This window comes from Aquila chrysaetos, chromosome 24, assembly GCF_900496995.4.
Source record: "Aquila chrysaetos chrysaetos chromosome 24, bAquChr1.4, whole genome shotgun sequence".
Classification (NCBI taxonomy): domain Eukaryota; kingdom Metazoa; phylum Chordata; class Aves; order Accipitriformes; family Accipitridae; genus Aquila; species Aquila chrysaetos.
In genome coordinates, this window is record NC_044027.1 from 10,642,460 (window position 1) to 10,667,605 (window position 25,146).

At 62.7% G+C, this 25,146-nt stretch overlaps 2 protein-coding genes across 7 annotated transcripts in view; both read right to left on the minus strand.

Annotated features, from left to right (window-relative positions):
• Positions 1-73: 73 nt before the first annotated feature.
• Positions 74-12,906, minus strand: AKNA (AT-hook transcription factor). The gene is made up of 22 exons (XM_041119927.1): positions 11,479-12,906; positions 10,404-10,673; positions 9,286-10,259; positions 8,629-8,703; positions 7,904-8,063; positions 7,587-7,744; positions 7,445-7,504; positions 7,230-7,330; positions 6,947-7,109; positions 6,711-6,775; positions 6,450-6,623; positions 6,048-6,255; positions 5,835-5,941; positions 5,373-5,605; positions 4,948-5,134; positions 4,408-4,569; positions 4,059-4,162; positions 3,755-3,859; positions 3,564-3,665; positions 2,894-3,019; positions 2,463-2,625; positions 74-2,148 (listed from the first exon to the last, which is right to left on the minus strand). The coding sequence occupies exons 1-22, from the start codon at positions 11,696-11,698 to the stop codon at positions 1,866-1,868; spliced, it is 4,200 nt and encodes a 1,399-aa protein (XP_040975861.1). The 5' UTR covers positions 11,699-12,906; the 3' UTR covers positions 74-1,865.
• A 4,158-nt stretch (positions 12,907-17,064) lies between these two features.
• Positions 17,065-25,146, minus strand: part of WHRN (whirlin) — a 58,485-nt gene continuing 50,403 nt past the window's right edge. For all 6 annotated transcript variants that reach the window (XM_030000664.2, XM_030000666.2, XM_030000665.2 and 3 more), the window contains 5 exons: positions 22,180-22,251; positions 21,176-21,773; positions 19,365-19,543; positions 18,568-18,690; positions 17,065-17,815 (listed from right to left, as the gene is read on the minus strand). In XM_030000664.2, the coding sequence (XP_029856524.1) occupies positions 17,633-17,815; positions 18,568-18,690; positions 19,365-19,543; positions 21,176-21,773; positions 22,180-22,251 (1,155 nt within the window). In that variant the 3' untranslated portion in view covers positions 17,065-17,632. The remainder of the gene's footprint in view (positions 17,816-18,567; positions 18,691-19,364; positions 19,544-21,175; positions 21,774-22,179; positions 22,252-25,146) is intronic.

The window sequence follows — 25,146 nt, forward strand, 5'->3', positions numbered from 1 at the left end:
GGGAGAGATCCTGGTGTGGTGATGCCAAAACTCACCCGAGAAATGGCTTTGAAAAGGAAGAAAAACCCACAAGCCAACCAACAGCATTTATTTTGTTCAAAAATAGGTGATTATCTTAGTACAAAATACCATCCAAATGGCTCTGCTGGTCATTACAAAATAGGAGATACGGAAAAAAACTTCATCTTTGCTCCTGGCTATTGCATTTGGGATAGTTAAATACAGCTGCGTGTTCCCTGCATGCTCCCCGCACGCCCCAGCTGGGCTGGGGGGGTCACAGCTTCCAGTGCGGCTGCGACCTAGCCCGTCGGCTCGCTTGGGACACAGGTACAAGCAGATGCAACCAGAGACACATAAATCCTCTTTAAAATCCCCCCTGCATGCCCCCAACCCACCCCTCTCCCCCCAAAGGGCAGCATCAGGGGCAGCCCCTCCCTGGCCCCCCCGGGCTGGTTGCAGGATCCGGGCTCAGTGGTTTTGCAAGCGCTTGGGGAGGCTCTAGACCTGAGTAACTCACAGGGGGCATTAGTGATTTTGCCCCCCAAAAAACGTGGGTCTTTGTACAACAAAAAAAATTCAAAAATAAATAAATTTGACACGGGCACTTTAGGTAGGTCCTACACATAAACACAGCCGGGGGCACTGCAGGCTGAGATGCTCAGGGATGGGGGGGCGGTTTGGCTGGACCCATTTGAAAATGGACAGACAGATGGACAAGCTGGGGCACAGGGTGCAGGTTCCACATGGGTGCTGGCGGGTGCAGCTGGAGGGTTCCCCCAGGGTTTGTAGGGTGCGGAGCACCCACCTCCAAGGCACTGTCCCCTCTCTGAGGGCTGCTCCGACCGCATCCATTTCGCTAAAAAATAGGCGTTAACTCATTACAAAACCACCCTGGAGGGACAGGAGCTCCGCAGACCCCCCTCAGGGCCAGATCCTGCCCCTGCCTTGGTCTCACGGGGCAATTTTTCCTCTACCAGCCCAGATCCCCTGGGAATCCCAAGGAAAACCCCAAATCCTTCTTTTTTTCTGCCTGGATAACACTGTGGGTGGCCACACCCAGGGATGGCCAAAAAAACCCACAAATGCCCTAAGGATTATACTGGAAATTAAAACCAGAACATATATATGTACCTCTATATAGATACATATATATACATACACACACACATTGTATATCATCAATCAACCCTAAAAGAGTGATTTAGCTGCTTACTAGCTACCTCGGAGAAAAAAAATTCACATAAAATGACAAAAAGAAGAGCTTTTCCAGGGAGGACCTGGCTCGGCTGAAGTCCAAGGGCAGAGCAGAGGGCGGAGGGGGGCACCGAGCTCCCGCAGGATGCCTAAAGGCTGGGAAAAGGGTTGAATAGGGAATTGCGGGTACTTCTGCCCTCACAGGCACGGAGGTAAACGCAGCTGCCAACGGGGGCTCGACCTGTGTTGCAGTAGGACCTACACAAAGTCAGAGCATCCCCAGAAGCGCTCGGCTCCGGGTGGCGTCTGCCTTGGGGGACACAGGGCCACCCCGCTGGTCCCAGGGGACGGTGCCCTCCTGCCGGGGCTGTGCTCGCAGCCCGGCGTGCCACGGGATGATGCAGGTCTGGGGAGACTTCTGTCCACGTCTTGCCCCGCTCCTGCACCTTGGGTGGTCCTGAAAATGGACAGACAGATGGACAAGCGATGCAGGAGGTCTAGGGCAAGCGGGATGGGAGCCGGTGCAGGACCCCATGGAGATGCCTCCAGACCCGGTGCCCCCAGATCTGGCAGGGAGCATCCAGTGAAGGGATGCTGATGGGGGTACCATCTTCCTCCTCCTGCTGCCCCCTGCGAGGGCAGGGAGGGTTTGGCAGGGGCCGGCAGGACCCTCAGAAGAGGCAGGAGCCCCGCAGGTCCCGTGCTCGGCTCAGCTCATCGGCTAGCGCCCGGCTCATGCGGGTGGTGGTGAGCCTCACGCTCTGGGCAGCCTCCACGGCCCGGCTCAGCGAGCGGTTCAGCTCCTCCAACTCATCCAGGTCCAGGGTGAGGCAGCGGTGGTGGCCGGCGGCACGCGGCCCGGGGGGATGCTCTGCCAGCCGGTGCCCCGCAGCGTGTTGGAGGGGGACCCCGGCCATGGCTGGGGCTGAGGTAGGTACCGCTGGGGAGCAGTAGCTGGGAAGAAGAAGGGGACACGGGCTCGGCTTTGCCCCGTAGGATGTGCCCCCCCCCCCCGGGGCTCTGTGCCTCCACTCTGCCTTGGTTTTCACCCCTCTCCCCCACCTCATCCATCTCCAATCCCCAGCACCCATCTCCCTACGCTCACCCCGACGCAGACCCCGCTCCCAGCCAGCTGCCACCCGGGTGCCTGGGCTCCGTGGGCAAACCAGCAGGTCCCCGGGGTGGGCACAGCCCCTCCCGGGTTCACCCTCCTCCCCCGGGAGATGCTGACCTCCCCCCCGGTCCCCCCCAACGCAGAGCATCCTTACAGCACGGAGGGAACGTAAGGCACGAGGGGGACGGGTGCAAGGCAGCCGATGGCAGCGGTGGCACCGGGGCTGGCCAAGTACCAAAGTCCGGGCCGCTCCGGTTTCTCGGCTCGGGGACCAACGCGGGAGCCTGGGGGGGACGTGCCACCGGGGCCATGCTCTGCTGCGGGGAGAAAGGTGGTTAGATGTCCCCAAGGGGGTCAGATGTCCCTGTGGGGGTGCAGCGAGCGGCAGCCCCAGGTGAGCCCACCCGTGCCACAGTGGGAACAGCCATGCCCGGGGGGAGCGGGTGGTGGCACCGCTGGCTGTCACTTCTGTCCCCAAGCAGTGTGCCAGCGCTGTGCCAGGGGTCCGAGGGTTGTTTCCCGTCCCCCCGCCCCAGCCCCCATGCAGGGATGAGCCACGCCAAGCACGTGCCATCCGTCACCCACCGTGTGTGGCTCCGTCCCTGCTGCCGGGCGCGGGGGGACCCACGGGTGCTCGGCAAGCCGGGCAGCGCGTTCTCCTCGGGGTGCTGTGCTGGGGCTGTCTCGCGGCATCACCCGCCCCGAATCCAGCTATGGAGAGAAGAGTGAGCGTGTCTGGGCACATCCCCGCACTGACCAAGCAAGGGCGGTTTGGAAAAAGCAGAGCGGTTTGGGGGAGCGGCTGGGACAGGAGGCGAAGGCCTTTCCCTGCAAGGATGGGGTGGGGGGGCTGCAAAGGGGGGGCTCTTCAAATTGGGGGAGGGTCTGCAAAATGGGGGGTCTGCAAAGCATTCTGCATGCGTCCAGCTCCGTTCCAGGCAGGCACAGGACACAGCGGAGCCCAGCTCTGCGCCGTTACCCGGCGATGGGAATGGGCCGGGTTAACGTTTAGCTAAAGGACAGGGCTGGGGACACGTTCCCACTGCTCCGGGGACACCAGCGGCTGCAGCCGGCAGCGAGGAGGGTACCCCAGGGCAGGGGGGTCCAGCCGAGGGGCACTGGGGTGAGCCCCAGGCTGCGGGGAGTGGGCTCATATCTCCCCCCTCCCCAAGCCTCTAGTTAATGAATTAAAGTCATTAGCAGCTTCGTTTGTGAAGCCCAGAAGGGGCTGGGGGCTGCTCCCGGGGTCACTCACCTGATGATGTCCTGCTCCCGTGGCACCGAGGGCACCCTGGGGTGCCCGGCTCTTCTCGGGGTGCTGGGGTGGCCCGTGGCATCCCCGCCTGGTACTGTGTCCCTGCCGAAACCCAGCGTGAGCGCGGCCGGGAACCCCAACACGGGGGCAGCCGCCCTCAGCCCCAGGCACCGACCGCTGCTGGCACCCACCTGTGTACTGTCCCCGAAACGTCACCACACCTGAGGTGCTCCCAGGGCTCTTCTGTGGGGAGGGGGTGGCCCGGGGCCCGGCGGGTGAGGGGTCCGACTCGGAGGCTGCGGTGGAGGAGAGGGAAGCGGGGTGGGATCCAGTGGGTCCGACCCCAGGTCCGCAGGATCTAGCCCTGGGCTGAGCGCTGCTGGGTCCCGCAGCCCCACCAGCACCCCACTCCGTTTGGGGAAGGGGAAATGGCACGCAGGGAGGAGCGTGTCCCCACCGTCCCCGTTGCCCCAACCCCAGTGGGGTCCCACTTACTGAGGTCCACCTCTGGCCCATCCCGCGGCAGCGATGCCGACCTCCGTCTCTTCGTCAGTGCGACCCCAGGGGCCACCCTGCCCCGCACCGGGGGGCTTGGCTCCCTGCGGAGGGGACGGTGCTGCTGTCACCACCCAGACCCCTCAGCGTCCCCGCAGGCATCCCCCCGACCCACCACCCTGCACAGCCAGGCTGCCGGTCCCCCTCCCCGAGCCCAACCTCTCCCCAGTTGCAGCAGAAATGGGACGGGCTGGGGGTGTCCCCAGGCCCGTGGGACACAGTGCTGCCCCCAACCAGGGGTGGCTGCTGCCACCCCCCCACCGCCCCCCAGGTCCCTCCTGCCACCTACCCCGAGGGTGCTGCGTCCTTGGGGGACGATGGTCCGCTGGCCACCAGCTGCCTCCTGGCCGGGGCGGCTTTTCCCTCGGGATACCTGCGGGAGCGGCGCAGGCTCTCCTCCAGCCTCCGCTGCAGCCGCCACACCTCGTCCCGCAGCGCCCGGATGGCCTGGCTGCCGCAGGACAGATACCACGGTGAGGGGCGCCTGCAGTACAGCGAGGCTCCCGACAGTCCTGGCTGCTCCTGGGTGCCCCGGGGTGGGAGCAGTCCCATCCTCCCCGGACCCCACACCTGACCCCATCCCCACCGGCCCGGACCCAGTAGCTCATGCTATGATGCTCCCCAAAACCAAGCCTGGGGCTTGTCTCAGCCAGCCCACACATGTCACGAGTTTGGAGGACTCAGCCCCAGCTACGTCCTGGCTCTCCAAGAAGGGAAAACCTGCTGCTGCCCAGCAGAAGATGCTGGTGCCTTTGGGGGCTTTGCTTGGCAGGGTCCCTGTGTCACCCGGGGGGGTTGGCCCGGTTTGGGGGGGTACATAGACACTCACTCACGCTCCAGACGGGAGCCCAGCAGGTCGCAGCGAGCCGGGTCGAGGGATGGCAGGTCAGGGGACAGCGGGGTGGGGGACGGTGTTTCGGGGGATGGCGGGGGGCTGGCCGGGCCCCTGGCCACGCTGGAGGGGTGGCCGCCGGCGCTGGCGCAACTCCTGCCTTCTGCCTCCGAGTCCGTGTGAGCTGGGGAGGGGGGAGACCAGTGAGCCGAGGTTGGCAGCGTGGGACGTGGGGCTGTCCCCCTCCCAGGAGAGACCTGGGGGAGCAGAACCAGCAGGCAGAAGGCACCCCCAGGCCAGCACACCAAGGGGCTTGGGGGAACACCATAAACCAGACCCTCTTCCACCCGCAGAGCCAGGGCCCCCCCCCCCAAATCTCTCTCCCCGGGGACACATCCCTCCCTGAAACGCTGCCTACTCACTGCCGTCACCGTCGGGTCCTGCCTCGCTGCCCGCGCTCTCGGCCCAGCGCGGGGGGGACCTGCCCTGCGAGGGGGTGCTGGGGGGCAGGCGGGGCCCCCCGGTGCCACCCTGCTCGCCCACGGGGTAGATGTCCATCAGCGCCGTCTCGGAGGGAAGCGGGATCGCCTCTCTCTTCCGTGGAGGACAGAGGGTTGCAGGGATGGGGATGGAGGGTCCCAGCAAGCCAGGGGTCCTGGGGACGGGACGGGTCATGCAGGCAGCCGCCATGGCTCACGCCCCAGCCATGGGCCACCCTGCACACCTCCAACCCACCCTGGCAACCCCTCCCTGCTCCCTGCGTCCTCACCGCCTCTCCCCCCATCCCTGCTCCCCTTCAGCGCCCCAAATCCCCCCAGACAGAGCCAACAGCCCGTGTCCCCGAATCCCCACACTGGGGTGAGGGCAGGGACCCCGAGCCATACCCGGTGCCGGGAGGCTGGTGCTCAGGGGTGTGCACGGGGGGTGACACCCTGCTGGCCTCCGAGCCCACAAAGCCGCTGTCCGTCTCCGGTGACACAATGCGATGCTCCTGCAGATGCATCGAGGAGAGCAGGATTGGTGCCAAGCGCCCCCAGGAGCCCCCAGCACGGTCTGGGGGTGCTGGCAGATGGGGCCTGCAGTCCCAGGGGACTCACCTTGCGGGGCTGGTGCTGGGCGACAGCGCTGCCCGCCCTGCTGCTGCGGCGGGACAGGAGCACCCGCGGTGGCTCGGGGAGCCCCAGGGGGGGCTTGGCTGTGGCCGGTGGCTCCTCAGCGGTGGCAGGGGACAGGTGGCCCCGTGTCCTCCCTGGCCATGGAGGCTCCCTGGGGGGCAGCGGCGCAGCTCTCCTCTCCGCGGGGTGCCTGCAGGGAGAGGACGGAGCATGAGCAATGGGGCAGAGCAACCCCAGATGTGGGGAAATGCCCTAGTGCAGCCAGCTCTCCCATGGAGGCTGTTAACTCTGAAGCCTATCAATGTCAGTGATGTAAAACCTGAGACCTGACATAAAACCTCCCACTCGCCCAGCATGGGGCACTTGTCCTCCCGCAACACTTACAAAGGGGAGGTCTCGAGGTCGACCCCCTCCTCTAGTGACCGTGTCCTGCAGGCGACCTTGCTGGGGCCACCGTCCCCTGCTGCAGGTCTATCCGCCTCCTCTTGGGACCCAGTCTCTGCCAGACTCAGCTGCTCCAGGCTCAGCGACTCTGGCAAGGACTTGAAGTGCTTGTACCTGGGGGGACCGCAGGCAGGAGTTGGTGGTTTTGGGGAGCCGCTCCCTGCCCGCATCCCCCCCCTGCCCCACTGCGAGGGCACTCACTGCTCCAGCAGGTCACCGAAATCCTCCTCCACTCGGAGCTGCTTGTGCCAGAGGGGCCGGGGCAACCCCCCCCGTCACCACCTCGCCGTCCCCCGCTGTCCCCCGGGGACCCTCCATCAGCGCGGGGCTCTGCAGGGCACAGCAAAAGGGGGTCAGAGAAGCACGACCCCCACCCCAGCATCTTTCTTTGCACCCCCCAGCCCCGTCCGCTCCCCCTGAAGCCTTGCCCAGCTCACCTCGGGGCGCGGGGAGCAGGCGGCCGGCGGCGGGGAAGGGGCCGGAGGGGAGCGGGGCTGGTTCGGGCATTGCGGGGGGAGCTGCCGCCTGGCCCCAGGCTCCAGCCGCTCCTTCAGCTCCTCCAAGTGCAGCCCCAGGCGGAAAATCTCCCCTTCCACCTCGCTGCAAGACAGCAACCATCAGTGTCGGGGAGACACGGAACCCGGCGGCCCGGGGGGGCCGGCGGCACGGGTCCCTGGGGCTTTGCGGGTGGGGAGAGGGCGGTGGGGGTCAAGCGCTTACCGGTCGGGATCGAACTCCCCCGAGGCCCCTGGGTGCTGCTGCCGGGCTCGCAGGTACGCCCGCTCCAGCGCATCCTGCGCATCCCTCAGCTTCCTAAACCTCTGCGGCACAACGGCGGCGACGTCCGAGTCTGCCGCCTCGGCCCCTGGTCCCCGCCACCCCCCCGGCCCCGCCGGGCACCCCCGGGCTGGGGGGCCGGGACGGGGCTGACGCACCTGGAGCTGCTCCTGGGGCGCGGGGCTCCCAGCCCGGATCCGGCCTTCGAAGGATTCCACCTGCCCGGGGGAGAAAGGGCTGAGCCCAGCCCCGCTGCAGCCCCCTCTCCCCGCTGCAGCCGCCCCCCCCCCCGGAGCTTGCCTGGGCCTGCAGCTTGTGGGTCTGTCCCGCCAGCGTCCTCGTCAGCTGGGTGCCCGGGCAGCGGCACGGCCCCGGGCAGGCTGGGCAGCCCCCCCCGGGTGGAGGGGGGGAAGGAGGTTGGGGCGATCCCTCCCGGTCTGACGGTCCCGGTGCTGGAGCTGCGAGAAAACACGAGGACGAGGTGATGCACCGGTCCCCCCCACCCCACCGTGGGGAAGCCGTGGGTATGGGGGGTCTCGGCTCAACAGCCCCCCCCTGCCCCCAAAACCAGAGCGGGAGGGCGATGAGCAGGACGGGGAAACCACAGTTCAACCCACCTCCACCACCCGGCGAGGCCGGCGGGGCCGGGGCCGGGGTCGTGCCGAAAGCCGCCGTCCTGGCCTGCGGGATGCTGAGGGCCGTCACCCGGCAGCCGGTGCCCACGGTGCCCACGGCGAGGCTGCGGCTGGGCCGTGGCGGGTCGGCGTACAGGCTCACCTGGGGGCAGGGAGGGGGGGGTTTGGGTACCCACCCTGCACCCCGACCCTGGCATTGCCCGCCCGACGTGCCCCCCGGGTCCCCCCGTGGGGACAGCAGGCAGGCAGGGGCGAAGGTGGGCGCACGGCGTGGGCGGGGGGCACCGCCGGGCACCAGCCCTGCCTCAGTTTCCCCACCCGCGCAGCGGCGCGGGGCGGGAGGCGGCGAGGGTGACGCGGGGACGCGCTTCCGCCCGCTGCCCTGCCATTTCGGTGACGTGCCCCGCAGCCGCCCCCGCCATTTCGGGGCCGTTTCAGCTCAGCCACCTCCCTGGCGCGGAGGGGAGCCTGCCAGGCGGGAGGGGGGGGGGGGGAAGCGACCCCCGGTTTTGCTGTGGGCTCTGCGGTGGCCGCGACTCCCGCTCCCCGGGCTGGGCTCAGCTCAACCGCAGCTCCCCGGGAAGAGGAAGAGCACGGGGGGGGGGCCGGGGGAGGAAGACACCCCGAATAACCCCAGGGAGGGGGAAGCAGAGCCGGGAGTCCCACCTCCTGCCCCCCCCCGCAGCCATCCCTGCCCTGGCACCCACCCTGGCACCCAGGCGCAGCTGGTCGATGGTGTTCTCGGCCTCGGCGTACTTCGTCAGCAGCTTGTGGTAGTCGTCCTGCGGGGAGGGGACGCGCAGTGGGTGACGGCACCCGGCACGGGGACGGGGGCTCGGAGGATGCCCGAGGGGTGGGTGGCAAAAGGGGGATGCAACACGGAGGGAGGCACCCCCGTGTGGGGATGACAGGGCTGGGGGGGGGCTCCCATGGGTGGGGGACACCCTGGGGTGCAGAAACCCACCCCCCAGAGCACCCGGCCCCTCTAGTGCAGGTGTGGCCCCCATTTCTCTGCGTGGGGGAGAGCCGCCCTCTCCTCCCAGGGGACAGGAGGGCATCGCCGGGGACAAGCACCCTGGGGGTAAAGAGCACTGGGGGGGGGTGTACAAGCGTCCTGGGGGGGACACAAGCCTCCCTGCCTCCAGCCCTGAGTGCTGCCCGCATCCCTGCCTGGTCCTTCCCTCCTCGCCAGCCCTCATGCAGGACTGGGAAGAGGTGACCGGCGCCAACACCCCCACCGGTGACACAGGGCCGGCTCACGGGACTGGTGACATCTCCATCTCACCTGCACTGCCTGGTCCCCCCCACCCTAGGGACCCTCCCAGTAAGGCCTCTCTGGCTGAACTGGGGGAGCTGGGTGTTACCTGGAGCTGTTGCACCAGCTCGGTGGCTTGCCTGGGGGACCTGAACTCCTGCGGCAACCCGGCGGCGGTGGGGGGCTGCGGGGGGACCCCCTCCCCGCTGCTCAGCAGCACCTCCCGGACGATTTCGGCTGGGGACTTGAAGCCGATGGGGCCGCCCGGGGCCCTGGGGTGGGCGGGCAGGGCTCGGCCCCGCGGCGGCCGGTAGCTCTGGTCGAACTTCACCCGTGCCTCCACCTTGGAGAGGTCGGGCAGGGGGTGGTTGAGCCGCCCTCGGCCGTACTGGGCGCCCTCGGCCGTGCCGGCGCCCGCTCCCGAGGGATCCCTCGCCTCCTTGCCGCCCGCGTGCCGCCGGCGGGGGCTCAGGGACCGCGACGGCCGGCCGGGTTTGGGGGGCAGCACCGTGGGTGCCGCTTTCTTGGGCACCTGGGACCTGTCGTGCGGCTGGGGTGCGGGGGGGGTGCCGGCGCCCCAGGGCTCCCCGGTGGGTGCCAAGCCAGCGGTGCCGGGGGCCGGCAGCCCCGTCCTAGCCGGCTGGGGCTCGGGGACGGGCTCGATGCCGGTGGCGTCGCAGAGGTCGTCGGTGGAGAGGGGCAGCAGGCGGCTCCGGCTCGGGGTCCAGCCCTGCCCGTGCCCCCCGCCGGCGTCCCCGGCTGTGCCCCAGCCCCGGCGGGATGGGGTGGCGGGGTCAGGGCTGGTGTCCGACAGCCCTGAGGTGTCACCACCGTCCGAGCTGCAGCCGCGGGGCTGGCAGAGAGCCCGGCCGTCCCGCGACGCCACGGGGCTGCCGCTGGATCCTGAGCCCCACCGGCCCTCGTAGGAGAGCTCGGGGTAGGGCTCCCCGTCACTCTCTGCCCCCCAGGGCTCCTCGTCCCCCCTGGAGCTGCCCCGCTCCTCATCCTCCTCCGCCAGGTCCCGCCGCGGGTGCCAGCGACCCTCCTCCGCCGGGGACCCCTCCTCCAGGTCCTCGCCGTCGCCTGCAAAACACCAGCGCCGCGGGGCTGCTGCCAGCCAGCCGGTGCCCCCCGGTCCCCTCGCAGCCCCCCTCGGCTCCAGCAGCTCCTGGGACCCCCGGGACCCCCCAGTGAGGGTCTTTGGGCAGCGGGGAGGGGACAACTCACCCCACGGTGGGCTCCTGGCATCCTCCCCCAGGCCGATGACCCCATCCTCGTCCATCCGCCTTTCAAAGTCGTCTTCCTCCTCCTCCTCCTCCTCCTCCTCTCCCTCCCAGCGCGTCAGCTCTGTTTGTGTCCAGCGCAGCCATGGTGCCGGGCTGGCCATGGCCCGCGGGCACGGCGTCCCCGTCACTTGTGCCGCTTCATGGCCCAGCGGCGGCGGCAGGCTGGGGACCTCCTTGCCACGAATGTAGGTCACATCATCGCCACTGCGTCCTGGCGGGGGCCGAGGGAGAGGGACGGATGCTCAGCAGGACACAGTGGGCTCTGTTTGAGGTGTTCCCCCCGCTGCCAGGGCTTCCCCTGTCCCCCAGACCCCGGGGACAAGAGCAACCTCCCGTGACAGGGGGTGACGCTCGCGGGCCAGCCCCCCACCCTGCATGAACCCGGAGCTGACGCTTCTCCCATGGCCATGACGGTCCCCAGAGCTCCCCATGGGGATGGAGCCCCCCAGGGCCACCCCAAAAGGCTTTTCCCCCTCCGGGGTGGGCACTGGGGGACACCCTGCCCATGTTGGCACCCGCCAGACATCACCCTGGCCGAGCAGCCACAGCCTGGGGACCGTCAGCGGTGCCACCACAGCGCAGGACAGTGCCGGGGAGGCAGGAGCACCCCGAGGCCCCTCCGGCTCTGGAGGGCTGACAGCAAGAGGGATCACAGCAGAGGCCTGGCACACTCGCTCCACAAATGACCTAAAAGCAGGAGCTCGCCCTCGCCCCGCTCCTCGGTGTGCCAGGGTTCCCAGAGCCGCAGCGGCAGCTCGAGAGATGCCGGATGCCAAAAACCCAACCGCTGGGCGGGTAGCAAGAAAAGCCACAGGGTTTTCCCGGCAACATCCCCTCGCTAGATTTGAGCCCCCCTCAACCCAATTTTGGCCATGGGGTGCTGGAGGCGGCAGCTGCCCCCGTGCCGGTGGCTGGTACCGAGCACCGTGCCGGCATCACCAGCGGTCACCCCGCAGAATCTCCAACCCAATGCCAGAGCATGGAGGAGCAACTGACCCCACGCCAGGTACACTCACCCCGTGCCAGCATTGCCGGGACATCCCCATCACCATGACCCCATTGGGGGTCCCCAAAGCAGCATCCCCCCGAGCACCCCAAAACCTTCCTGCTGGGCTTTTGCAGAAGTAGGAAACGATGCTCGGTGCTTCCTGCAAGTTTGCAGGCGGCCGCAAATTTTTTAACCCCATCAGGCCCTGCATGGCAGGGGCTGTACCCTCCTCCCACGTCACTTTTCATCAAAAACTTTATTTTTTCATTCTATTCAGAGCAAAATGCTGAAGCACAATGGCGGGGGTGGGCGGGGGGGATGCCTGGGACCATCAGCAGCTGCAGCTTCCAAAAGAAATCAGGATGAGGGTCTTTCAGGAGGCCAAGCAACCCCAAAATTCAGCCATACAGCCCCAAAATTTGGCTAGGCAGACCCCCCCCTTGGAAATCCGGGATAAGGGATTTCCAAGGGGGGGGTCTGCCTGGCCCCCACCCCGAGATGCTGCTCACAGCCCCAGGGACGCCACGGCCATAACCAGACATCAGGGCGCATCCTGGCACACTTGCAGGCAGGCAATTAATTCAGCTCGTTACTGTGTAATTAGTGGCACGCGGAGGAGAGCTCGCATGAGCTCCCGGCTGCTAACGAAACCACAGCACGGTCCCTGGGGTGGGTGTATTTAGCCGGAGGGTGCTGTGGTGATTTTGGGGTGCTGCTGGCTTGGGGATGGTGGTGATGAGCAACAAAGCTATGGCACCCACATGCTCCGGGAAAAGTCCTGTAACCCACTCCGAAGTCTCAGATCTGCAAATTCCCTGGCTTAAATCCTGCTGTTAATGGGGTTTTGGGGGTTATTTTCTGGTGCCACCCAGCATCAAGGTCCTCGGGCTTTGTCCCTGCACCAGCAGCAGCGCGCTCCCAGTCCTGCCTGCATCCTTGGGGCTTTACGGGCAGGGAGCAAGCCCCAAAGCATCCCTTAGGGTCTTGTAAACCTCCCGGGGAGCTTGCAGGAGGTTTTTCCCTGTACACTTGCTGGGCAACTCCACTTTCTGCACCTGGAGATGCTCCATAGCTTCTCCTGCCTCCGGGGTGCAGCCACCAGGGAGGAGGGGGGTTGCCCATGGGATGCTTCAGGCTCTGCGGCTGCTCAGTGCAGCTAAAGAGCGATTTTGGCTTCAGCCCCTCTCTGAGCTGGTACATTTCCAGCCCTGAGCATTTGCCCACATCCTGGCCTGGAGAAGTTGCACACCAAAGTGCCCCCTGACCCGCCTTGAGCCCTGCAGCACCCCCAAGAGATGAGGAGCCCCAAACACCAGCCCTGGGGGGGGTCCCAGCGGGCGAGGGTGGGAGTGAAAGGAGACTGTGGGTCCTGTTGTCTTGGGGCAAAGAGGGTTAAAATGTGTCCTACCCAGTTTTGGCAGGCTGCAGCTCGGATCATGCCTAACCCATATACCATCGGCTGTCACCCCATTTCTGAGTAGCAGCCCCCCCAGCTGCACTGCCCACAGCAGCCACAGTCTGCAGGATCTGCTTGCAAATCCAGCCACATTTCTTGCTTTCCCAGAAAGTCCCTCCACCAATGGTCATGGTGGTAAGAGAGAAGAATCTTGGATTTTTTCCCCTTTAAGTGAGTTGCTCGCTGTTATGGTAACACAGAAAAGCTTGAAAAATGATGTGGCTACGTACTTAGGAACCACAAAGCAAATGCAAACAAGCCCAAGTGTGTGTGTGTGTGTATTTTGTTTTTTAATCTTGCTCTTTGAAAGCTGGGATTTTGCAACAGGGTAATCAGAGAAAGAGCTAAAAAGAAATTTAGAAGCCTCAGCTAGAAAATGTCTTGTACCCCTGAACTCTGCTCTGCCTGAGACCCTCAGCCCCTCTCCTACCCTCCACCTCTCAGCCAGGGCTGTCCCAAATTGTGCCTCGGGGCTGGAGGTGCTCGGACGAGGGAGGCGATCCTCAGGGCAGTGATGAGTACTGCCAGGTCTCTGCCTGGCCAGCAGGCAGAAGGGGTTGCCTCTGCCTGGCCCTGCCCTCAGCTCCTAATCTCTGATCCACTCCGCAGGCAGCTTCACCCTCCGCCTGTCCCTGTCCTGCTCCCTGCCCTGCAAACCCCCGGGGGACAGATGGAGGTGCAAGGCTGAGACTGCCCAACTCATTGCACGTGTGAAGCAGAGCAACAGCAGCGCAGTCAAGGCCAACACCAAGCAGCGCGTGGCCCTGTCACTGCTCCTGGCTTTACCGGTGGTGACAGCGGAGGAGACGTCGCATCCCCGGCCCCAGGGCTTGCTCGGTGACATGGCGGGGGGGGCGACAGGGCTGCTGTCACTTTGCCTTCACTGCTTTGTCAACCCTGGGCAGAGCAGGTGGGTTGGGGGGGCTCTGACCCCCCCACCCCCATCCCTGTGGCATGAAGGCGATGGCCCCCGAGTGATGGGGAATAACCCTCCCTGGGCCCCAAAATAAAATATCCATCCCTCGCCCGGGAGGGGGGTTAAACCCCCATAAATGTGCCCGGCTGGGACGCAGGGGGGGCTTTAACCCCCCTCACGGGTGAGGGATGGATATTTTATTTTCCTAAACCACCAGCTCCAAACCCAAACTCAGTTCCAGAGAGCACCCAATCTCCCAGAGGTGCCCGGCACCCACATCCCCCGAGGGATCTACACCTCAGCACCCCAAGATGGCAAGCAGGCAATGCCAGCAGCCCTGCCTGCAGCCAGGAACCTCTGACCGCAGGTTTTTTTGGCTAAAAAGCTCTGCAACCCAGGGCTCTGCAGGGGGGGTACTGCTCCTGCATGCACTGCATAAAAATACACATTTTTTCTGCTTGAGTGTCTAAAAAGAGAGGTTAAAAGCAAGCAGGGGCTGACGACTGGTCCCGGCGACCTGCAGGGGAGGGCTGGTTTTTGGGAGCGTGGGTCTCTCGAAGCCTCCCCGCATTCCCCTTCCCCCCCTCAGCTCGCCTTTTTGTCCGAGCCCCTAGCAGGAGCGGCACATCAGCACTGCCATCCAAAGCATCTTTTTTTGGGGGGGGGGGGGGGGGGGGGGGTTGAAGGAGGCCAGAAGAACAGCCTCAGGCTGAAACTTGGCAAGGGGCGACTGCACTCCAGGAGGGAGGAATTCCTGGTTTATAAACTCTTTTTTTAAGCCCACAGAGTCCTGTTTTATGAGCATGAAAGAAGGCAGAGAAGCGGAAATGCTGCTTTTTTAGTTTGCACTATTTCCCATTAAAACAAGGGAGAAACCATCGCAGTGAGGAAGAGCCTGACAAACCCTCCTCGTCCTCTGAAAGCACACATGCCTGTTACTACACCATCGCTCTAAAGCCCCTAAGTCCCCCCAGTTCCCCTGCCTTGAGGGGCCATGTCCCCCTCAGCTCCCCCTTGCCGGCACATCCCCATGGAGAGGCACCGAAACCCTGCGGAAACGCCATCTCTCCGTCACTTGCACTGAAGCGAAGCCCTACAGCGGGATGGGAGCTGCTCCCACGGCCGCTTTCCTACCTCCTCCCCGGCACACGAACCTTCCTGTCCCCGACGCAGGGCTCTGTCCTCCCTGGGGACAGCATCGTCCCCAGGGCCTGCCAGGAAAGCTGCGGGTGTACACACCGGGACAAACCCCAACGTACCTGCGGGAGCCGGGGTGAGCTGGGGGCTGCCGATGGCCATAATGCCTGCGAAGGGCGGCCTTAATCCCCGTCTGGAGAGAGCTGCCGCTGCGGCAGAGCCGGTGGCAGAGAGATCCCTTATTAGCGCAGGGTAAGGGGGAGGTGGCGGGGGACACGGGAGGGCAGCCGGTCTCCAGCAGCCGGGAGCATGTGGTGGGGTTAAGCAGCAACGGGCTGGATTTGGGTAAACAGTGCATCAACCGCTACGCTCTCCGGAGAGTCCTTAAAACGTCCCCGCCTGGACCGTTTCGAAAGGGTGCTGCAGAGCAAGGGAAACCCGCGACACCCGGCTGGCACCCACGACCTGACTTTAAGGAACCGAGTGCGCTCGCAGCCGCCCTTTAAATAAAACAAGGAACTGAAGTTGAAGGCAGCCCTTGCAACTTCCTCGGTCGGAGGAGGCAGCGGCATGGCCTCGAGTCCCGCAACCTCCGCGTTTGGCTTCGTGCCGTCCTTCGCGGCCCCGGCCACGCCAGCCTGATGAAACCCTCCCGAAATCCTCCGGCCACACCACCCGTGCACAAGCCGGGTGGCAGATTCGGCCCCAGGCGGGAAGGAAGCACTGGAATAAGAAAAGTTATGACAAGTTTCCCCAGGGCCACAAAAGCTCTGATGGCGTGGGGCGGCGTGGGCAGGACACGTGTTGGCGAGAAGCGGCGCAGCGGCCTGTCCCGCATCCTCCCGGCGCATCTCCTCGGCCGAAGGGACCCCGGCGGGGCCGGGGGTTCACCCCCCCCATCCGCCCAGGGACCCCAACCGGCTCCCAGCTGTGAGCCAGCCCTGCCAAAGCCGGGCTCGGCAGAGCCGGGCTCGGAGGGGGTGCTGGATGCGGCCCCCCGGATGGGGCCAGCCCCGCGGGCCCCCAGCTGTGCCTCCAGCTGTGCCCCCCCCGCGGTGCCCCCGGGGCCGTCTCCTCCCCTCCAGCTGCAGCAGGCGGCTCGCCGGGAACAGCCGCTCCGCGCAGCGCCGGCCCCGCTCCCTGAGCGCCGCCCCAGCCCCCCCCCCGGGGCACAGCTGGGGAGGGGGAACACATCTGGCCCGGGGGCACCGCTGGAGCAGCACCCCCCGCCCCGCGCATGCAACAGCTGCCCCGCGGCTGCTCACCTGCAGGGGCGGCCCGGCCGGCCCCTCCTCGCCCGGCGCTGGGCGGCTCCGCACGGCGGCCCCGGCCCCGGCCCCGGCCCCGGTCCCGGCCCCGGCCGCCGCCGCCTCCTCCCGGCCCGGCCCCGCCGGACAATAGCGCGGCCCGCCGGCGGCGGGGGGCGGGGTCCGCGCCTTCATTAGCATCCCTGCCGCTTCCCGCCAATCCGCGCGCGCCGCCGAGAGGGGACCGGGGATCCGTTAGCACAAACCCCGCCCTCCTCTATATTTGCATAGCCCGCGGCGGGCAGCCTATCAGAGCCGCGGTGGATGGCTCTCATTGTCATAATTTATGCAGCGCGGGCACCCCCTGGTGGGGGGCAGCCCGGGCGGAGCGGGGCCGGGGCCGGGGCCGGGGCCTGCCCCATCCCCGGGTGCGGCCCTTGGCAGGGAATGGGAATGGGAATGGGAATGGGAATGGGGATGGGGATGGGGATGGAGATGACCCTGGCAGGGGATGGGATGTGATGGGATGGGATGGGGATGGGGATGGGGATGGCCCTGGCAGGGGATGGGATGGGATGGGATAGGATGGGGATGGGGATGGCCCTGGCAGGGGACAGGATGGGATGGGGATGGGGATGGGGATGGCCCTGGCAGGGGACGGGATGGGAATGGGGATGGCCCTGGCAGGGGATGGAGCATCCCCTCCCCCAGGGACGGGGCCGTTTTGCCCAGCTGTGACACCCACCACCACCACACTCCGACCTGCCCTGCCGGTGCCAGGGTGCCCCGTTGGCACCCCAGCCCCTTACCTTCCTATCCCCCATGTCCCGGCCCCAAAGAAGCCCCCACAGAGCCGGCCTTTTTCTAACCTGATAGATTTATTGAAAAATTAAAAGCACAAGCTCTGTATATATAAATAGGACGATGTTGCCAGCAATGTACAAGGCCTCCAGTTGCTCTCTTTGCATCCCCACCTGTGGCCCGGTGCGCACCCGAGGGAGCAATGACCACCTGAAAAACCCACCAGCCTGAGCCACAGGCCCACCTTGCTCTGCGGCTGGCAGTCAAATGACAGTGGGGACAGCCAGACCTCTGCCATCCTCCTGCCCTGCTCCCCAGCCTCGCCGAGGGGGAGAGGGTGTTCCCAAAGGGGAGCCCCCCCCCCCACCCGAGAGGACAGGTATGGAGACTTTAAGGGATGTGCACTGATTTCTGCCCGTTCTCAGCCTGCCCTACCCAGGCAGTGAGAGTCTGCGGTGGGTGAGGGGACATTTGGGGACAAGCTGGGGGTGTCTGCGCGTGCGGGGTGGCGCAGCGGGCGAGGGCTCTGCGTGGTGGGATGCTGCCTTCACACCTCGGCGCTGCCTTTCATCCCCGTTCAGGTGCTCCCCGTCCCAAGCCACGCTCCCAAAACCCATTCGGGTTCCTAAAGGGCAACGTTGAATTCTGTGACCAAGAAATCAATGTAGTCCTTTTCCTTCAGCTTAAAGGCTTCAGCGATGATACGGGCAGCTTCCCGATGCTCTTTGCCCCGCAGCCCCGTGCCATTCACCTCCAAAATGACGTGGCCCACCTTCAGCTTCCCGCAGTTGTGTGCTGAGCCCCCACGCTGCAGGAGAAAGGTGGTCAGCTCATGCTCCCGCCACCTCCCGGCTCAACCCAGGGATGAAATACAGATGGTTTGGGAAAAATAGGAAGTATTTCATTTCCATCATGTTCACCCTGACCTGGTGTTTGCCAGGTCAGGGTGAACATGATGGAAATTAAACATTTCACATTTCAGAAAGAGGGGATGAATTTGGCTTCGCTCTTGCTTGCTCCTGGAGCGCAGCGCCAGCTGGGATGGCCAAGAATAACCAAGGCGCAGTCAGCTCTGCTTTTCTTTTGCTGTAAATAATTTGAATTTTGCCCCAAGTAAACAGCAGAGGAAACGGTGCGGGGAGACAGCTCCCAAGGGCTCAGTTCCCCAGCTATCGTCAACCATTCCCCCTCCCCAATCCTCTATATGAGCAGAAAAAGGGAGTTTCCAGACATCTGGAGACACCAGCCAAGCTTTCAGGGCTGCCCAGACCCCCTCTGAAATGTCTGCAGCGAATCCTTGGCTCCCAGGACATGCCTTATAGTATGGGATCATCCACGGGACACAAATGGAATCCTTGGGAATGGCCTCCCAGCAGAATGATGCCTCTGATGTCTGGGGAGATGCAGGGCTATAGGAGGGGGAAAGCACACCTCCAGAATCCCCCCTGGGGCAGGGCTGGCACTGCGCTCTGGCCGTGGCTGAAGGGCTTTCCTGAGTCTGTCCAGGGAGGAGAGGGATGGGATGTGTATCAAGTTCTTCCCATTCTCAGCCTGCCCTACCTGGATGGTGACAATGCGGGGCAGCGGCTGCCGCGTGTTTGCTCCACCTTCGATGGCGATCCCCAAGGTTGGTGCGCTCTTGGACACTCGGATCAGACACGACGTGGGCTCCAGGAGCCCTGGCTGCAGGGAGAGATGGCAGCGCTGCTGAGGGAGGCCAGGCACCATTTGCCTGTCCCGCTCCCTCGGCCGGGGCCCCACAGCAGGCTTCCATGCGAAAGGGACAGACACGCTGCCTGTGGTTGCTCTCTGACTCCTGACATCCAAGATCACAACCATGTACAGGTCTGGAAGGGCTTGGGAAGGAGCAGAGCAGCTCTCCGACTGCCTGCCTAAGCCCGTCAACTTTGCCACCACCAGAAACCCTCCAATTTACTTCTGATACCTGATGCCATCTTCCTTTCTAGGTGACAGGTGACTTTACTCACGGGACACTGTGTCCTGCGGACGTCCCCTCAGAGCCAGGAACTCTGCCATGTCCCAAGTAGCTGCTTGCTGGAGCTGGGAGGGACCGGATTTACCCAGGATGGAGTGAATCAGCCCTACAGTGCCCCTCTCAGCTGCTCCTGGCTCCCTTCCCCACAGCTCAGCCCACCAGCAAGCTCACTCAGCTTATCAAACAAGAGGATCGATGACCCATCAAAGCACAAAAGAGGGGTTGCTGCCCACAGGCAGAGGGAGCAGAACCAGCAGATGGCTGGACGAGGCAGCAGAAAGCAGCACTGCCCCTTGGCAGCCCCATATGTCCACCTCCCGCGAACGGCAGCAGCCCGAGGCCCCTGGGCACCCAGCCTCACCGGCTTGGCGGCCCCTTCTGCCGCCCCCTCGCTCCTCACGGCCTCCTTGAGGCTTCGGCTTTTCCCAGGGACCGGCTGCCGGTTCTTGTCCTTGCCGCTCATCTCGACCTCCCCGATGTCCACCCCGCTGTCCTCGCTGAGGGTCTGCCCGCTGTCCGACAGCTGGGAGAGCGTGGAGGCTGGGGAAAGATGAGGGCTGTTAGAGGTCAGGCAGCACAGCTCTGCGGCCAGCCGAGCACCCACAGGGCCACGTACCAGAGGGAGGACATCTCACCCGCTCCCAGGGCTGGGCAGGTTCCCTGGGATTTAGACCTGGACTTCAGAGGGGGTTTCCCAGGTGGACCCCTGCTGAAGAGCAGAGTTGTGCACAGGAACAAGTGGCCTCAAACCCAGGTCCAGCTTCCAACCCAGATCCCGAACTGGGATGGAGGGAGAGGGTAACGAGTTCAGGGAACCTGCTGGAGGCCAGTTTGAGCCAGCCCATGCTCAACACCAGGGTCTGGGAGGAGATGGGACAGACCTGAGCAAAGAGCTACCAGGCAGAAGCCTTCTCCACTTCAAGGATGATGACTCTGAGAGCAGATCGAGACTCTGCCCCTGGAAATGAGTGTCAGGAACAAGGGTATGACAGCACCTGCAGAGAGGGCTGAAGTTCCAGGAAATCGGCTCTGGGACTTGGGGGTCACACTGCTGACACCCCTCGGGCAGGATCCGGCCTCCGTTCAGTGTCAGAGGCAGGCCCTCCAGCCCCTCACTCATTACCCTGAGATTAATGAACTAATTGCAGCGGGAGGACGGTGCCACAGGAGGGCGACAACGCCACTCACACGGGGTCCCACGGAGCCCGGACGCAAACAGGGGATTTCGAAGGGGGCTCACAGGGGCTCGGGGATGCTGTGGGTACCCCCAGCCCCAATGGGTCTCAGCCGAAAGCAGAGCCCACCCTCCTGGGCACCCTCAGGGCTCCAGGACCACCCTTCCCACTCCCGCTGGACCAGAGCCATTTGCTGAGGGACCTGTGGGGCCCAGCATGCTCCTCCCTCGCTTCCACTCCTTTTTCCTGGGATATGCTCAGGATAAATCTGACCCCCAAGCTCTGTGTGGCCACCATCAAAATTCTTTTTTCCCCCAATCTGGAGTTAATGTGAAAATCCCAGAATTTCTTTTTTTCTTTTAAAACTCCACTTGAAGCAGATTTTATTAACTAATACAGCAAAGCCCACACAAGAGAGAAGTTGCAATCAAGTGCCTAACAGAGCTTGGTCTTTAAGCAAAGGTCAGCCTGAATTGCACTGGAAACCCAGGGAAGCTTTGAAGAGCGTGCTGAAAGCCGATGGGGAGGTGGCTGCCCTGTTTCAGAGATTAACACCGCTACTGCTGATAACACTGTGGAGGGCTTTATGTGTTTCCTGGATTTTCACTTTTTTTGCCATGAGCTGTCAAACTTTTCTGCAATTGAAAATTCACCTCGGAAAAAAGCAAACCAACACACAGCTACCAAACGTTGCCACACCAATGCACGCTCTGTGGCTTTTACCCTACCCTACTGACCTGGAGTTTGAACCGAAATCACAACGTTTGCCCTTGCGGCCCCTCCCTGGCAGGCGCTGCCAGCCCACATCCCCACCTGGAAGGGGGAAGCCCTGCAACCAAGCCTGCTGCTCAGGCAGGGACCTACAGCCTGATGCAGTTCTCCCTCTTCCAACTCCTCCGGTTCCTGCCCTTGAGGGCTGTCTCTTTGCCCGTTTCTCTCTCTCGGAACACCGCAGAGAGGGTTTTTTTCACCCCACGGCTGATAACGTGACACCCACCTCTGGCCTGGGGCAAGGGCCTCACTTCGTTGACGTCGGGCTCGCTGTTGGGTTGGTGCACCTCCACCATGATGAAATGCTGGTTGGCCATGGCCTGCGGGCTGCCCTTGTCCGGTGGAGGGGGTGCCGGGTGGGGTGGGGGCGGAGGAGGGGACGGGGAAGGGGGGCTCTGAAGCCCACCGGCTGCAGGGCCGTCTGGGGGTGGGCTCTTCAGCCTCGTTGGGGACTGGACCCTGGGGAAGGGACCGATGGGGTGTTGGCTGACCAAGGAGAGCTGGGCATCCATTTGCCTCCTGGAGCTGTGCAGGGCCGGGGAAATGGTAGCATAGATAGCGCTCGGGGCAGACTCCTCGGTGGATGTGGTAGCAGTGGAGGTCATGCTGACCGTGTCCTTCTCGGGGTGGCCAGGAGGGGGACTGGGGTTTCGGGGGGCCACGAAGAAAAGGCCTGACTGAGACGACTCAGAGGAAGGGCGCTTGGGCTTGTCTTTCCCTGGGTTCCTGTGCTGGGCAGCAGAGGGGTCCAGCATCTGAGGGGCTGAAGGAGGAGGCGGAGGCTTGAAGTTGGGTGGTTCATCTGGGAAGGAGGAGATATCATCCTGCCGGACCAAGAACAGAAGCCTTTAGGACACCATGCCCAGCTGCGAGAACTTCCCCAGGCTCACAGTCATCTGCATCTGCCTTCTCACAGTGACCATGGCAAGACGAGCCGATTTTCATAGAAACGCCTTTCTGACCTTACTGGCAATAAGAATATGACTCACAAATGAGGACAATTAGAGAACAAACTACCCAACTTTTGCTCTGGTTTGCACAGATGCTACTCCTATTCAGACAGCCAGAATCCTTCTTCCCAACTGGTCTGATTAATTCGCTTCAGTGACTGCAGTGACATCCATGGCCAGGTGATGTAGCAAAGAGCTACAGAAGTTGAGGCAAAACTTGGTATCATCCCTTTGCCTCCAGCTCCCCACCGAGGTGCAGCAGCACGGTGCAGTGTCTTACCAGGGAGATGTCCGGCAGGGTGTTGACGCTACTTTGGTGGCCGTCTCCACCTTCCTCCAATTCTGACGTGTTCTGATAGAGCAAAGAAGGAGAGAAAACCAGGTCACAGCAGCAAGGAGCAACCACCACAGTACCAGCATGACAGGGAACATGCAGAGTGATACAGAGGATTGCCCAACACCCCCCCCCCCCCCCCCCCCCCCAAAGGCCAGTCTTTCACCCAAAGGTTTTGGTTTCCTGGGAAGTTCCCTAGAGACTCACACGTATGAGCAAAGCAACTTGGGAAACCGACTCTCCCAAGCTAAGAAGCATGCTCAAAGCATGCTGTGAACCTGACCTACCAGGGCAATTTCCTCTGTAGCAGAGGAGCATGCTCCTCTTAACTCAAATCCCAGCTCCTGCTGTTTAATTTGGAGGGAGGGAGGAACCAGCTCTGAGGGCTGCAGGTTCAACACCTGGATCTTTTCCGGGAGAAGTGCAATGAAAAAGTTTAAAACTTCCCCTCCCTGCAAACCAGAGCAGTCGGTCTCAGATGCAAATAGAAGCCACTGCCACTGCCTTCCCTTTATGAGTCAAAATGTCATTAGAAAATGGCACAACACAGCTCTGAACACATCACAGCTCCAGAAATCAAGAAGGGCTTTGGGAATCTGTCAGTCTGTCTGCGCAGGGACAGCTGTCAGTCGGGATGGACCCAAGGAGAGGATGCGGATACAGTCAAGCAGAGCAAACAGGCGCCCTGGCTAACAGCAGGGATGGCAGAACTGGGGGTGTGTCCTGGTTTCAGCTGGGATAGAGTTAATTGTCTTCCTAGTAGCTGGTACGGTGCTATGTTTTGAGTTCAGTATGAGAAGAATGTTTATAACACTGATGTTTTCAGTTGTTGCTAGTAGTGTTTAGACTAATGTCAAGGATTTTTCAGCTTCTCATGCCCAGCCAGCAAGAAAGCTGGAGGGGCACAAGAAGTTGGCACAGGACACAGCCAGGGCACCTGACCCAAACTGGCCAACAGGGTATTCCATACCATGGGACGTCCCATCTAGTATAGGAACTGGGAAGTGGGGGCGGAGAATCGCCGCTAGCGGGGTGTCGATCAGCGGGTGGTGAGCAATTGCACTGCACATCATTTGTACATGCCAATCCTTTTATTATTGCTGTTGTCATTTTATTAGTGTTATCATTATCATTATTAGTTTCTTCTTTTCTGTTCTATTAAACTGTTCTTATCTCAACCCGTGGGTTTTGCTTCTTTTTCCCCACTGGGTGGGGGGGGAGTGAGTGAGCGGCTGCGTGGTGCTTAGTTGCTGGCTGGGGTTAAACCACGACAGGGTGTGCAGTGGAGGCTGGGTGTGGAGCTCTGCCCTGGCAAGCCATGCCTGGCCTGGCACTGGACGGGCCTGAACCCAGCTGGTCCTGAGTCTAGCCCAGAGCCATGGCTCTGCTGCTGGCTTTGCCCCAGGCAGGCACCAAGTACTCTCCTGGGGGATGCTCTGCCAGTGGTGCACAGCCCCAGCTCCGTCTGGTTCCCCTGCAAGGCCCTGTAAGAGCAAAACCAGACTCAGCAACCCCTTCCCGCAGTAACTCCTGATCTGGAGAGGTGCTGCTGCTGCTCAGAAACAGTGTACTTCGTTTCTGTCACGTTCACAGGGATGTTTGTTCATTTGTGCTGGAATGGGCAGGGTACAGTTTGTGTTTAACTGTGTGTTATTTATTGCAGGGTAAACAACTGATTAGTTGAAATGCTGGTGTGCATCTGCATTTCCCCCATCTGCTGGAGGCTGCTGTTGTGCCTGTAAGATGTTAGTGTCCCAAAATAGACATGGGAGACAATTAAGAGCATTAGAGAAGCAGCAAAAACATTGATGGAAAGTGCTTTTATCTCTGTGGCTTCAGAAGGAACTCTAGAAAATGAGAACTAAAAGAAATGGCTTGTTTAGAGTGACAGGTAAAGTATTAGCTTGGGAAACAACTCCTTCCTCTGATAAAGGTTGATTTCTTCATCAATTAATCTATGTAAAGGCAGGTGGCTGTTGAAAGAGAAACATCCCCTACCCCTTCTTGAGTTACTGACCATGCGGCCAAGCCAGGGCAGAAGACAGATTTGGCTGAAACACATGGCAGCAGCAACAGAAAGATCAGGCTTCAGCCAGACCTGACACACCACAGGACTGTGCAAATCCAAGCGCTGGCATGAAGGATGGGGGGATACCGTATGTCTGAGGCTGGAGGAAGACACAGGTAGGGCTATTTCAAAAGCAACCTGCCTTCATATTGATTAAAATGATCATGAACTTCTCTGTGCTGTGCATGCATTAGCAATAGCAACTTTAATTGAAGTACCAATGGGTTCAAAAGCTCGAGTGCCGTCATGTCCCTGCATAACACCAAGGAGCAGAAATGCTCAGCTGGACAAAACGCAGCACTGGGTAAACTGCACCGAGCTGCACCAGTGTACTCACCACAGAGCTCCCTCCATTTGCAGTCGTTTCCTCTAATGAGAAAGCTGTTCTGCAGAAAGCTGCCCAAGTATCACCTTCCCCCTGCTCCAGCCCCCCTCCAGATGCTGCCCAGAGCCTCTAATCCAGCCAAATGGCTGCATGCACAAGGAAAGGAGCCAAGGCGGAGATGGTGGCATTTCAGCACCAGCCTGGCCGCATTTGAGAGGATCTCAGCTGTGTCCCTAACCCTTCTCTCTCCAGCCCTGCCTCTGCCAGCCTCAACGTGCCTCCAGGGGTTCACTGAGCTCTTGGCAAATGCGTGAGGACCAGATCCCTGCAATACGACCAGGAGCAGACTGCCATCAAATAGTCATAGTCACATCGCTGCTAAAAAGAGGAGAGTCTGCCTGATGCCCCGCTAAAATCTGCCAGTGCCACCTCCCCCAGTCCTGCCACTGAACTCTGTGCCCATCACCATGACATCAAGCCCAACCCAGAGCACATCACATGTCGTGTCCCAGCCCCGAGC